This window comes from Hippocampus bargibanti, linkage group LG05 (assembly GCF_051943395.1).
Source record: "Hippocampus bargibanti isolate YZ-2025 linkage group LG05, ASM5194339v1, whole genome shotgun sequence".
Classification (NCBI taxonomy): domain Eukaryota; kingdom Metazoa; phylum Chordata; class Actinopteri; order Syngnathiformes; family Syngnathidae; genus Hippocampus; species Hippocampus bargibanti.
The window spans coordinates 28,558,703-28,572,575 of NC_142738.1; the positions used below are offsets into that span (position 1 = coordinate 28,558,703).

At 45.3% G+C, this 13,873-nt stretch overlaps 1 protein-coding gene across 2 annotated transcripts in view; it reads left to right on the forward strand.

Moving 5' to 3' along the window:
- The window catches only part of fanca (FA complementation group A), a 77,611-nt gene that overhangs the window by 41,099 nt on the left and 22,639 nt on the right, over positions 1-13,873 (forward strand). For both annotated transcript variants that reach the window (XM_088997589.1, XM_088997590.1), the window contains exons 22-29: positions 1,665-1,798; positions 1,887-1,957; positions 7,422-7,521; positions 11,706-11,893; positions 12,521-12,611; positions 13,065-13,256; positions 13,405-13,478; positions 13,554-13,682. In XM_088997589.1, coding sequence (XP_088853715.1) covers positions 1,665-1,798; positions 1,887-1,957; positions 7,422-7,521; positions 11,706-11,893; positions 12,521-12,611; positions 13,065-13,256; positions 13,405-13,478; positions 13,554-13,682 — 979 coding nt within the window. The remainder of the gene's footprint in view (positions 1-1,664; positions 1,799-1,886; positions 1,958-7,421; positions 7,522-11,705; positions 11,894-12,520; positions 12,612-13,064; positions 13,257-13,404; positions 13,479-13,553; positions 13,683-13,873) is intronic.

Here is a 13,873-nt window from a genome sequence, read left to right on the forward strand (position 1 = left end):
TATGTCAGAGCGGTGCAAGACATGTATCATGACTGTAAGACAGTTGTGAGGTGCGCTGTCGGTATGACTGAGGAATTCAAGGTGGAGGTGGGACTCTACCAGGGGTCAGCTCTGAGCCCCTTCTTGTTTGCTATGGTGATGGACAGGCTGACAGACGATGATAGACAAGAATCTCCTTGGACCATGATGTTTGCAGATGACATTGTGATCTGTAGCAAGAACATGGAACAGGTGGCGGAGAAACTAGAGATGTGGAGATATGCCCTGGAAAGGAGAGGAATGAAGATCAGTCGCAGCAAGACGGAATATATGTGTGTGAATGAAAGGGATCCAAGTGCAAGAGTGATGCTACAGGGAGAAGAGATAAAGAAGGTGGAAGATTTTAAGTACTTGGGGTCAACTGTCCAGAGCAATGGAGAGTGTGGAAAAGAGGTGAAGAAACGTGTCCAGGCAGGCTGGAACGGCTGGAGAAAAATGTCAGGTGTGATATGCGATAAAAGGGTTTCAGCTAGGATGAAAGGAAAAGTGTATAAAACAGTGGTCAGACCAACCATGATGTTTGGACTGGAGACAGTGCCACTGAAGAAAAGACAGGAAGCAGACCTGGAGGTAGCAGAGTTGAAGATGTTGAGGTTTTCTTTGGGAGTGACCAGGTTGGATAGGATCAGGAATGAGTACATTAGAGGGACAACTCATATTAGAGGGGTTGGAGAGAAAGTCAGAGAGGCCAGACTGAGATGGTTTGGACATGTCCTGAGGAGAGAGAGCGACTATATCGGGAAAAGGATGCTGAGCCTTGAACTGCCAGGCAGGAGACCGAGAGGAAGACCGAAGAGGAGGTTTATGGATGTGGTCAAAGAGGACATGAAGATAGCTGGTGTGAGGGAAGAGGATGCACAAAACCGGGATAGATGGAGGACATTGATTCGCTGTGGCGACCCCTGAGGGGAAAAGCCGAAAGGAAAAGAAGAAGAAGATGGAATGTGACTCTCCTTCCTCCGACCAACGACCATCACAAATGTAAATAAAATGACTTTATTGTACAGTACAGTGTATTTCTTTCATTACAATACAATGGCACATTTATTACACATAAAATAAGGTATATTTTGTGTAGTTTTAAGGATTATTTAGTAGAAAATCATGTTTTATGGGGACCTGGGAACGGATTATTCTCATTTTAATGGTTTCCTATGGGATCTTAATTTTTGGGATACACATTTTTCGCCTTACACACTTTGTCTGGGAACCAGTTAGGTTCGTAAGCCAAGGTATCACTGTATATATGCCGATAAAGCTCTGGTGAGACCTCTGGCCATGTTTTTTCCTACCATGAGGGGGCAGCATTTGCCTTTTTTACAGCCGCCCCAACCGTGCCTCATGTTACTCCAGACCCATATAACTCTTTTTTTTCTGATGAAAGAAGAGAGTATAATTTTTCTAACGCTGTATTGAATGTTTATGTAGTCCTAAAACTCAATATTCTGTGGGTCTTGGAATTTGAATGACAATGACAAAAACCCTTGCACTGGAGTGGACACATTTTTGCACATCTGGAAGTGAATGTATGTGGCTTTCAATGAATGTGATTCTTTAGTAATCAACGAGATATCAATTCAGTTGGAAATTCCTCATGTTTAATGTTGACCACAATGTTTCATCAGATATGTCGACTCACCTGTCAAACATCTCCAACACGCTGAGCTTTATTTTTCCTGTTGTTCCTGATGACCCTCTGGAAAAGAATATCATCCAACTGAATACTGACATGCTTTCATTGTCAGAGCTCCACTTGCAAGTACTCTTCCCTATTTGTAGTTTGCTCTTTGTGTGCATTTGTCATTCATATTAGTAACTCGGAAGCCTTCTCTACTTCTCATCCTCAGGTTGTCGATGTGGTTTTAAAAAACTTCTGCCAGTGTGTTTTGGATGCTTCAAAAGCACACCCTCCAAATAAGTAAGCACTCCTTTTGAATAATACAATAGATGTTGCTTTACTTGTTTCAACACAAAACACAATGTATACCTATTCAGTGGTTATATAGTACAACATTAATAATAATAATAATAATAATAATAATAATAATAATTTCTATATACTTATACTATACTTTCTAATTTCTAAGGCAGTGGGCAGGTCTGTTTGATCTGTGATTGGGTTAGGCGTCCCAGCCTCCACGAGTCTCCCTGTCTAAGTGAGCATGCCAAATAGACAGTAGGTTAATGTAGGGCTTGTCTACCTATGCATGTAAAGCCTGGACCCAGCAGATTGCGTGGAGAAAACCACTAGACTTGTTCAACGGGCATGAAGGTGGACCCAGCAAAGCGTTGTGGAGCGCAAGTAGGACACAGTGAGACACGTAGAACACTGTGGTCATCCACTGCATCCCGATCCATCCCCAGTCGTCTTGACTCTGTCTTGCCACTGAATCCTGATGGGCTGGGACGAGAGAGTGAGGGAGACGACATTGCGCAACTCTTCTTCACTTTAATCAAACTCACGCACAAGTCATCTTCACCACCCCCGACTCCAGTGAAGATGGTCATCTCTTTCCAAAGAGGACGAACACCATACTTTCTAATACTATTATTTTCTAGAGATATTGTTCATGTACAGTAGTGATAATTTGAAAATGTAAATACTTGAAGACAGTAAGAGAAATATTTAATCATACTAATGTTTTGTTTTGTATCCATATCTTGTTAAACCCATTGGCTTTCTGTCACTTTGGACGGCAGCAGGGTTGTCTACAACTGCTTGTCACCTCCTCGCTTGGATTTGTGTGAGGGCATGCCAGAAAAAAATATCACACGTTATTCAGCCTGTCCCTCACGCAACCTGGCAGATATTTGAGCACATAGTTCCTGCCAGTTATCACCCCCCCCCCCCCCCACACACACACAATAGTTTTCTTTCTACATGCAATATTGTGGTGTATATCAGAATCAGATTTATTGAACATATATTGACGAAAGATACAAGAACATTTATTCCCCGTTACACCCCTTTCAGAGGGATATGTAGACAAGATAGCAATTACCAACATGGGGGAGACAAAACGAGAACCCTGGCTAGTCGCTGTTAATAACAGATAATACACACAACTTGGGAATTAAAATTCTTGCTGTTCTCAATTTTAGCATCCAGTGAAGAGTCATGCAATGTAGCCACAAGGGGGCACAAGCCAGTGTCTTATTGTGCCGGTCCCAAACCCGGATAAATACAGAGGGTTGTGTCAGGAAGGGCATCCGACGTAAAAAATGTTGCCAAAACAAATATGCGAATCAAACCTCTGAATCCCATACCGGATCGGTCGAGGCCCGGGTTAACAACGGCCGCCATTTGTACTGTTGACCTTCAGGGTGCCAGTGGAAAATGGACTACTGTTGGTCGAAGAAAGAGAGGAGGGAGGTGTGCCCGGACGAAAAGAGAGAAATGGAACGCCAAGGACTGCACCACATCCTCGACCACCTCGACAACACAGGAACATACGCAAGGATCCTGTTTGTGGACTACAGCTCTGCGTTCAATACCATCATCCCAGAACTCCTCATCCCCAAACTTCTCCAGATTGGAGTGTCCCCTACGATCTGCCAGTGGATCCTCAGCTTCCTGACAGGACGGACACAACAGGTCAGACTGGGGAAAATATCATCCTCAACACGAACCACGAGCACTGGAGCCCCACAGGGATGCGTCCTCTCTCCATTGCTCTTCTCTCTCTACACGAACGACTGCACCTCAACGCACCCAGCTGTCAAATTCATAAAGTTCGCAGACGACACCACGGTCATCGGTCTCGTCAAAGACGGCGACGAGTCTGTGTACCGACAACAAGTGGAGCAGCTGGTGCTCTGGTGCAGCCGTCACAACCTGGAGCTGAACACGCTCAAGACAGTAAAGATGATCGTGGACTTCAGGTAACATCCACCACCACAGCTACCCCTCACACTATCCAACTGCCTGGTGTCAACCGTTGAGACCTTCAAGTTCCTGGGAATCACAGTCTCCCAGGACATGAAGTGGGAGGTCAACACCAACTCTATCCTGAAAAAGGCCCAACAGAGAATGTACTTCCTGAGGCTGCTAAAGAAGCATGGCCTGCCACAGGAGGTGCTGCAACATTTCTACACGGCTGTCATCGAATCCATCCTGTGTTCTTCCATCACCGTTTGGTTCGGGGCCACCACAAAAATGGACAAAATCCGACTTCAACGGACAGTTCGGACGGCGGAAAAAATCATCAAACCCTACCCACTCTCGAGGACTTGCACACTGCAAGACTCCAAACTAGGGTGCGGAAAATCCTACTGGACCCTCCGCACCCTGCCCACCACCTTTTCCAGCTACTCCCCTCAGACAGGCGCTACCGATCATCATTGCGCACCAAATCCAGCAGACATTTAAAAGGCTTCTTCCCCCAAGCCATTAACTCTCTGAACAGTAGCCCAAATTGAACTGTATAGTGCCTCTTTGCAATTTTTTTGATGATGATACTAGTGCAGCGTGTTCGACCGGAAACAAATTCCTTGTGTGTTCTACATACTTGGCAATAAAGATGATTCTGATTCTGATTCTGATATATGTGTGTGAATAAGAGGGATCCAAGTGTAAGAGTGATGCTACAGGGGGAAGAGATAAAGAAGGTTGAGGATTTTAAGTACTTGGGGTCAACTTTCCAGAGCAATGGAGAGTGTGGAAAAGAGGTGAAGAAGCGTGTCCAGGCAGGCTGGGGCGGCTGGAGAAAAATGTCAGGTGTAATGTGTGATAGTGTAGCAGTTGAGGAATGAGAACACACGGTCGATTGGAGTACGTCTTTATTCCAACTGCTAACAAGGAGAAAGTAAAGTAAAACCGAAACTGCAGTGAAATATATGTGACATAAACCCGCCCCCTCCCGTACACCTGCTGGGTGAGATGCCCGGTCCCAGTGCCCGCCACACAGCCCCCCCCAGAACACCCAGAAGGACAGTCAAGGCGAAAATCTTGCAGGGGGCTTGACCAGCCTGCCACAACGACTATGCAGTCCGTCGTTCGGTGGTAAAGGTGAAATTGCTCGGGCAGGTGATCCGGGTGAGAACTGAGTGGGGGAACGACACTCAACCCTGGCATGCCGCGGAGAGGCTGGAGGTTTTGGAGGGCGTCCGCGACGTGGGACCTGGGCCGGCGAAACGTCCTCGCCTGCAATTATGTGAGCCGGCTTGAGTCTGTCTATAGAAACGCCCTCCCTTCTCCCACCCATATCGAGCACAAAACTCTTTTCTCCGTGTTCGAGCACTCTAAACGGGCCATCATACGGCGGCCGGAGGGGAGAGCGGTGGGCATCATGACGCACGAAGACGAAACGGGCTGACCTGAGAGCAGACGGAACGAATATTTTGGGGACGCCTTGGTGAAATGGTGCTGGAGCCAGGGGCTCCCCTGGCAAAAGGGGGAAAGAAGGTGCACCCAAAGCTTCAGGCAGGAATTCACCAGGGATGCGGAGTGGCTGACCGAGTACTAACTCTGCCGGAGCGGCGTTAAGGTCTTCTTTAGGAGCTGAACGTAACCCGAGCAGGACCCACGGAAGCCGGTCAACCCAGTTACCGTCCGATAGTGCGGCCCGTAGCGCGGCTTTAAGTGACCGGTGGAAACGTTCACACATCCCGTTAGCCTGTGGGTGGTAGGCCATAGTGCGGTGTACCTGCACATCCAAGGACTGCGCCATGGCCGACCAGAGCTCGGACACAAACTGGGGGCCTCTGTCCGAAGTGATATCGGACGGCGTGCCGAAACGTGCGACCCAGGATGACAGAAATGCGCGGGCAATGTCTGTCGAGGTCGTGGAGGACAGGGGGACAGCTTCCGGCCACCTAGTGGTCCGATCGACCATAGTGAGGAGATGTGTGCAACCCTGCGAAGGAGGGAGGGGCCCGACCAGGTCCACTGCTGTTCCGTCGCCGAGTCCGGGAAGAGAAAGAAGCCTGTCTGCTCTCTCAGAGGCCGACAACGTGAACCGTCGGAGCAGCAGGTGTTTGAGCGCTGCGTATTTTTCGCTCGGTGGAGGTGCACACAAGAGAGGCAGCACACGACGAGTCGTCTGTTCGTTGAGAGACGCCACGATCAGATAATATTTCGGCTCATCAGTCGTGACGCCTCGTAGGTGGAAAAGCGCTTCCACATGTTGGAACCACGAAGCCGGGTCGCTACTCCAAAACTCGGGCAGCTTCGCGGCGTAGGCGGCAGCTGCGAGCTGAGGCGCCGGTCGTGGCAGCATGGCCGTGGAAGATATCTCTTCGTCTGCTGTCATGAACATTTCGAACGTCGGGGTCACCAGTGTAGCAGTTGAGGAATGAGAACACACGGTCGATTGGAGTATGTCTTTATTCCAACTGCTAACAAGGAGAAAGTAAAGTAAAACCGAAAATGCAGTGAAATATATGTGACATAAACCCGCCCCCTCCCGTACACCTGCTGGGTGAGATGCTCGGTCCCAGTGCCCGCCACAATAGAAGGGTTTCAGCTAGGATGAAAGGAAAAGTGTATAAAACAGTGGTGAGACCAGCCATGATGTTTCGACTGGAGACAGTGCCGCTCAAGAAAAGACACGAAGCAGAGCTGGAGGTAGCAGAGCTGAAGATGTTGAGGTTTTCTTTGGGAGTGACCAGGTTGGATAGGATTAGGAATGAGTACATTAGAGGGACAACTCGTATTAGAGGCTTTGGAGAGAAAGTCAGAGAGGCCAGACTGAGATGGTTTGGACATGTCTAGAGGAGAGAGAGTGACTATATCGGGAGAAGGATACTGAGCCTTGAACTGCCAGGCAGGAGACCGACAGGAAGACCGAAGAGGAGGTTTATGGACGTGGTGAAAGAGGACATGAAGGTAGCTGGTGTGAGAGAAGAGGATGCACAAAACCGGGTTAGATGGAGGACATTGATTCGCTGTGGCGACCCCTGAAGGGAAAAGCCGAATGGAAAAGAAGAAGGAGTCAAGAGTCATGCAGTAGTGGGGAAAAATGGGCCAAATATTCTAACTAAAATAACTCAACCGTACAGCCATGGATTAAACAAAGCTCCGTATATCTTATATAGGAAAGGAGAGCCAAGACACAGTGCTCAGCCCTTAAACATGCTTTCTATGCTTATCTTCAAACATATATAATGTACTGTATTAAGAAACACATCCCTGAATTAACAACACAGGATCTTTGACAATAATATATCAGTAAAATGTACTTCAGCTCTTTTTTTTTCTCCAAAAGCCGTGTGTCAAATTTTAGCCCTTCACGTTATTCAACAGAATACGCAAGAGCTAGCGCTCAGTAAAAGAAATTAAAAATGTTGGTGACCCATGTCACAATACTTACCATTAAACAAGTGTTGAAATTGTTGACTCATTGAGATTATGTTGCGCAATCACGCTGTCTGTTTCTCTTCAGACAGAATTCGTGGGCTTCCAAGTTTGTGCGTGTATTGGTTTGTAACACACAGTTCCTCTCCTGCCTTCTCAACAGACTCTGGCATATGCTCCATAACCAGGTATGCATATGTCTGCTTGTGTTCTCTTGAAAAAGCAAAACTCGGATGGGTCAAACCAAAGTCATGGAAAGTGTTGCAGTTTTTCCCCATACCATTGCTTGTTAATGTGATCACTCAAATAAATAAGACTGTAGCAATTCAGATACACACAAAAGGTTGTATCAATAGGGTTTAAGTTGTTCTATCATGGTGAAGACAAAAAGAGAAATTGATTTGGGGTTATCTTAAAAGAGGAGTTTGTTGGGAATGTCTCAGAAGTAAAAAGCGTATCAGATAGAATGATGAGTCTGAACCTAGAAATTGAAGGTGTGATGTTAAATGTTGTTTGTGGGTATGCCCCACAAGTCGGATCTGAGCTGGCAGAGAAGGAGAAATTTTGGCTGGACTTTGATGAAGTCATACAGAATATCCCGAGAAGTGAGAGGGTGCAGACTTCAATGGACATGTTGGTAGGAAACAAAGATGATGAGGAGGCGATGTGCAGGTTTGGAGGAATGCTGAAGGACAGATGGTGGTCTTTCAGAAGAGAAAGGAACATAGGGTGACCTATAAGAATGGAGGAAGGACGGAAGTACACAGGTAGACTACATTTTGTATCAACGGTGCCATCTGAAGGAACTCAGTGACGGCAAAGCAGCGGTTGGTGAGAGTGTAGCCACACAGCATAAGTTGGTGGTGTGTAGGATGACGCTGGTAGTGAGGAAGATGAAGAAACCAAAGGCAGAAGTGAGGACAAAATGGTGGAAGTTGAAAAAGAAAGATTGTTGCATGACATTTAGAAAGGAGGTAAGACAAGCACTGGGTGGGCAAGAGGTCCTTCCAGATTACTGGCAATTCGGAAAGTACTTGGTGTATCGAGTGGAAGAAATGTAGATAAGGAGACTTGGTGGTGGAATGGGAAGGTGCAGCAATGTATACAAAGAAAGAGGTTAGCAAAGAAGAAGTGGGACACTGAGAGGACGGACGAGAGTAGACAGCAATACAAGGAGATGCAGCGCACGGTAAAAGTAAAGGTGGCAACGGCCAAACGAGGCCTATGATGACTTGTATGCTAGGTTGGACAGCAAGGAAGGCGATACTGATTTTTACAGACTGGCGAGACAGAGACAAAGATGGTAAGGACTTGCAGCAGCTTAGGGTGATTAAGGAGATGGCAATGTATTAACAGGTGCCAGTAGTGTGATGGCAAGATGGAAAGAGTACTTTGAAGAACTGATGAATGAGGAACATGAGAAGGAACAAAGAGTAGAAGATGTGACTGTTGTGGACCAAGACGTACCAAACATTGGCAAGAATGAAGTGAGGAGGGTGCTGAAGAGGATGAAGGAGGGGAGGGGAAAGGCACTCGGGCTTGATGGTTCACCAATTGAGGTATGGAAGTGTCTTGGAGAGGTGGTGGTGGTGTTCCTGACTGGGTTATTCAACAAGATTTTAGATGGTGAACAGATGCCTGAAGAATGGAGACGAAGTGTACTTGTGCCCATTTTTAAGAAGATATTGTGCAGAGTTGTACTAACTCCAGAGGAATTAAGTTGATGAGCCATACAATGAAACTATGGGAAAGAGTAGTTGAAGCTAGACTAACAGCAGAAGTGAACATTTGTGAGCGTCAGCATGGCTTCATGCCAAAAAAAAAAAAGAGTACGACAGATGCAGTGTTTGCTTTAAGAATGCTGATAGAGAAGTACAGAGAAGGTCAGAAGGATTTGCATTGTGTCTTTGTCGATCTGGAGAAAGCGTATGACAGGGTGCCCAGAGAAGAGCTGTGGTATTGCATGAGCAAGTCTGGAGTGACAGAAAAGTATGTCAGAGCGGTGCAAGACATGTATCATGACTGTAAGACAGCTGTGAGGTGTGCTGTCGGTGTGACGGAGGAATTCAAGAAGGAGGTGGGACTCCACCAGGGGTCAGCTCTGAACCCCTTCTTATTCACTATGGTGATGGACAGGCTGACAGACGATGTTAGACAAGAATCTCCTTCGACCATGATGTTTGCCGATGACATTGTGATCTGTAGCAAGAACAGGGAACAGGTGGCGGAGAAACTAGAGATGTGGAGGTATGCCCTGGAAAGGAGATGAATGAAGATCCATTCATCACTTTGCTGCTGTGAAATGTAAATTTCTCCACTGTGAGACTAATAAAGGCAAATCCAATCCAATCCAATCAGTCGCAGCAAGACGGAATATATGTGTGTGAATGAGACGGATCCAAATGTACGAGTGATGTTACAGGGAGAAGAGATAAAGAAGGTAGAGGATTTTAAGTCCTTGGGGTAAACTGTCCAGAGCAATGGAGAGTGTAGAAAAGAGGTGAAGAAGGACTGGAGACAGTGCCACTGAAGAAAAGACAGGAAGCAGAGCAAAAGGTAGCAGAGCTGAAGATGTTGAGGTTTTCTTTGGTAGTGACCAGGTTCGATAGGATCAGGAATGAGTACATTAGAGGGACAACTCATATTAGAGGGTTTGGAGACAGTCAGAGAATCCAGACTGAGATGGTTTGGACATGTCCAGAGGAGAGAGAGTGACTATATCGGGAGAAGGATGCTGAGCCTTGAACTGCCAGGCAGAAGACCAAGAGGAAAACCGAAGAGGAGGTTTATGGATGTCAAAGAGGACATGAAGGTAGCTGGTGTGAGAGAAGAGGATGCACAAACCCGGGTTAGATGGAGGACACTGATTTGCTGTGGCGACCCCTGAAGGGAAAAGCCGAAAGGAAAAGAAGACAAAAGGTTGTAGCAGCATACTCTGACTTTTTACTTAATTAATATTTTTCCAAACATGCAGTTTTTAACAGGCTGAAGTACCTTTTGAAAAAAACAATACAAATGCACAAGAGTGAAGAAACCAGGTGATTTCTGAGTGATAGTCTCAACAAATGGCTTTTATTGACATTGCTTAGTGTTTAATTTTTCAAACATACATTAACACACCCTCCACCCATCCATCCATTATTTGAGATACTACTCTTCATGGGGGTCGCCGACGTGCTGGAGTCTTTCCCAGCTGTCATCAGGCAGTAGACTGGTGCAACTTATGAACAATTTAGTTTTCAATCAACCTTCCATGCAATATTTTCGGGTTTGGTGGAAACCGGGGTACCCAGAAAAATCCCACACAGGCATGGGGAGAGGATGCATACCCCACACAGGAAGCCCAGAGCCTGCTATCAAAACATACTGTAGATCTCAGCGGGGGTGTCAAACTCATTTTTGCCACGGGCCTAATTGTAGTTATCAGAATCAGAATACCTTTATTCGTCCCACAATGGGGAAATTTGCAGTCCACAGCAGCAATTGAAAAGGGATGGAGTTGGGGTGGGGTGAAAGGATAGAAAACAAGATATTCTAAGCATAACAAAATAAAAATGTCAACTGTAGACTGTGCAAATGTAAATGTGCAAAACCGTTCCATAAGAGAAAAACAACTGTACATAGTGCAGAATCAAGAAATGCATTTTGATATATTGCAAAAACCCATATTTACAAGTGTCCAGTTTTTTTTTTTTTCACATGTGATCATTGAGAATTGTGAAGCCTGACAGCAGTCGGTAGGAACGAGCGGCGGTACCTCTCCTTCTTGCAGCGCGGGTGTAATAGTCTCTGGCTAAAGGAGCTACCCAGTGCTGTCAGGGTGGGCAGGAGGGGGTGGGAGGGGCTGTCCATCATAGCTTTTAGTTTAGCTAGCGTCCGTCTGTTGCCCACCTCCTCCAGAGAGTCCAGCGAGCAGCCCACGACAGAACTGGCCGGCTTGTTATGGTTTCCTCTTTCTATGGTTTCTTCTCTCTCACACACACACACACACACACACACACACACACACACACACACACACACACACACACACACACACACACACACACACATGCACACGCGCACACATACGCACACACACGTACACACACACATACACACACAGACATAAACACACACACACACACACACACACACACACACACACACACACACACACACACACACACACACACACTTTTGAGGCAATAAAAATGTTTATCCAGTGTTGATTAGATTACTATAAATGCTGACAAATTGCAGTGATCATCACATATTTTGTTGTTGTTGTTGTTTTTTGTTTTTAAGATCAAGTCCGAAACTCGTGTTGTCTATGTTGTGTAATGCTTAGTTCTCCTATGCGTTAGATTCTAAGTATCACTTGTTTCTTAAGGGGACCCTGCTGAGTGACCTACACATCGTTGGTGTCGCATCTTTTCTGGTCCACCTCCATGCCTCTATGTCCCAAAGCCCTGAAGTGCAACTTATTTCCCAAAGGGAGACCAACTTAGCATCTGTCACAGAGGCTTTTAACTTGGCACTTGTCTGCAAAACACACACCGGCATGCAATTTTGTTTCAGGTGAATTCTAGTTTTTACGATATATGGGCAGTAATTTTCGGACTATAAGCCAATACTTTTTTCCTCAGGCTTTGAACCATGCTGACTCTTTTCTCATGCTGAATCTTCACAACAACCATTCTGCAGTTCAAGGGGAGGCTTCAATTATGAAGTATTTTGACTAGAAATGGCCTCTAAGTAAGAGTGGATGAAAGAGAGACTGTGAGCATGTGCATGAAGTAGTTTTGCAGTTCTTTCAGACACTGAAGAAGATGGCTTTGGTGTATTTAGTGCAAAGGAAGAGGAAGATAAATACAGCCATGAATTATTTTTCTGGATGCTACTCTGTAACTAGCTGAAGTTGACATCTGAAAAAAAAACATTTATCAGCGTTTAAGGTAATTACTTTAATGTATATGTATTTTTAATCCATCTATGTGCCCTATTTTGATTGCAAATATTCTGTGTTATAACATGGAGACTCGGGGCTGAAGTGCTGCGGCCAATACACATTTTTTTTAGCCTGAATAGCGGTTTCATTTTAAGCCGTGCTCGTTGTAGTCCGGAAATTACTAAATATTGGCCCAACATTTTCATAACATAAAATCTACACTTCATTATGTCAAGTCCAATCTTGTAATTGCTCAGGTTTTGTGTGGCTGCCGTGTGCTATGGGATCTGTAGAGCGGACTCACTGCCTCACCAGGATGACTTGACTCCCAACTGTCTTTATAAGAAGGTGTGTGTTCATTGTTCTTGTTTTTTTAAACATTTGATAGTAACTGTACATGTACATGTTATAGACATGGACATTGATTTTCTGTCAGTGTGTTTGGGTTTTTTAGTATAAACTTCCACTCCCATTGGAAGTGGGAGGGCCAGGTTAGCGGTAAGGAGAAGAGTGTTGAAAATAGAAGTGTGTGTGTGACAGTTCTCAGCCCAATGAATGGGAAATGTGTATTAAAAAACATCCTGTTGATTGATGAAGGTAGAGTGGTGTGCCTTGTTTGTAAGAGAATCAGAATCAGAAAACCTTTAATAGTCCCACAATGGGGAAATTTGCAATTGTAAGAGGGTCTTTGCTTACTAGCGAAGCAGTTCAATTTTAAACAACTACTTCAATGCAAAGCACCCAGTCCCAATAGCATTCTCCATTGTCTTGACCCAAACTTCACTTTTATACCCATTTTAGCTTCGGTACCTCATCCCAAGGCTGTTGCCTGAGGCCAGAAGACCTGTTTCTTATGGTAAAGGGGAACAGCAGGTGAACACCATTGGACTGCTGTGCAATGAAAAAGGCGGCGCCAACAATTGGAAAAAGACAGCTTTGTATCTCTGGAGACACCCTTCTTTCAATCGGCTACAACACGAGCCACAATACCAGGTTGAGGGCATGCATGCTAAATTGTGTTCTGATTGTTTTTTCTCACACATCTATCTACATTTGGTTCATCTAGTATTATATTCAGACTAGTGTACTGTTGTCTTTGCTGTGGATTTATAATACAAAGTTATCTACTTCCCATATGTAGTTATTCTTCTCAGAATGGCTGGCAAATGAACTCCAAGTCGACAGAAATAAAGACACACTTTCTGACTCTGAGCGGTAATGCAAACTGCTAGACGTTGCTTACACATAAACAAAGCACTGGTTAATGGGATTTCTGCATCTGTGCAATAGGCTGGAATATCATCAGTGGGCCTGTATGCACCTCTACCTACCCCATCCAAAGAATCAGGGAGGTTGCGGTGGAAGCATGAAGAGTCTTTGCTCTCATCTCATCACTGCAATTATGGACCATCAGCAAAGGTTGATGTACATGTTGGCTTGTCACATATTAATTGTGATATCTCAGAAAACCATTGTGTCAAACCCATTATGGGTAAAGGTGTACGTACATATTTTGTGGTAAAGCTACACTCTTAAATGTACACACTCACACACACACACACACACACACAATGCCAAGTAAATTACAGAACTGTAAAACCTTAGCCATG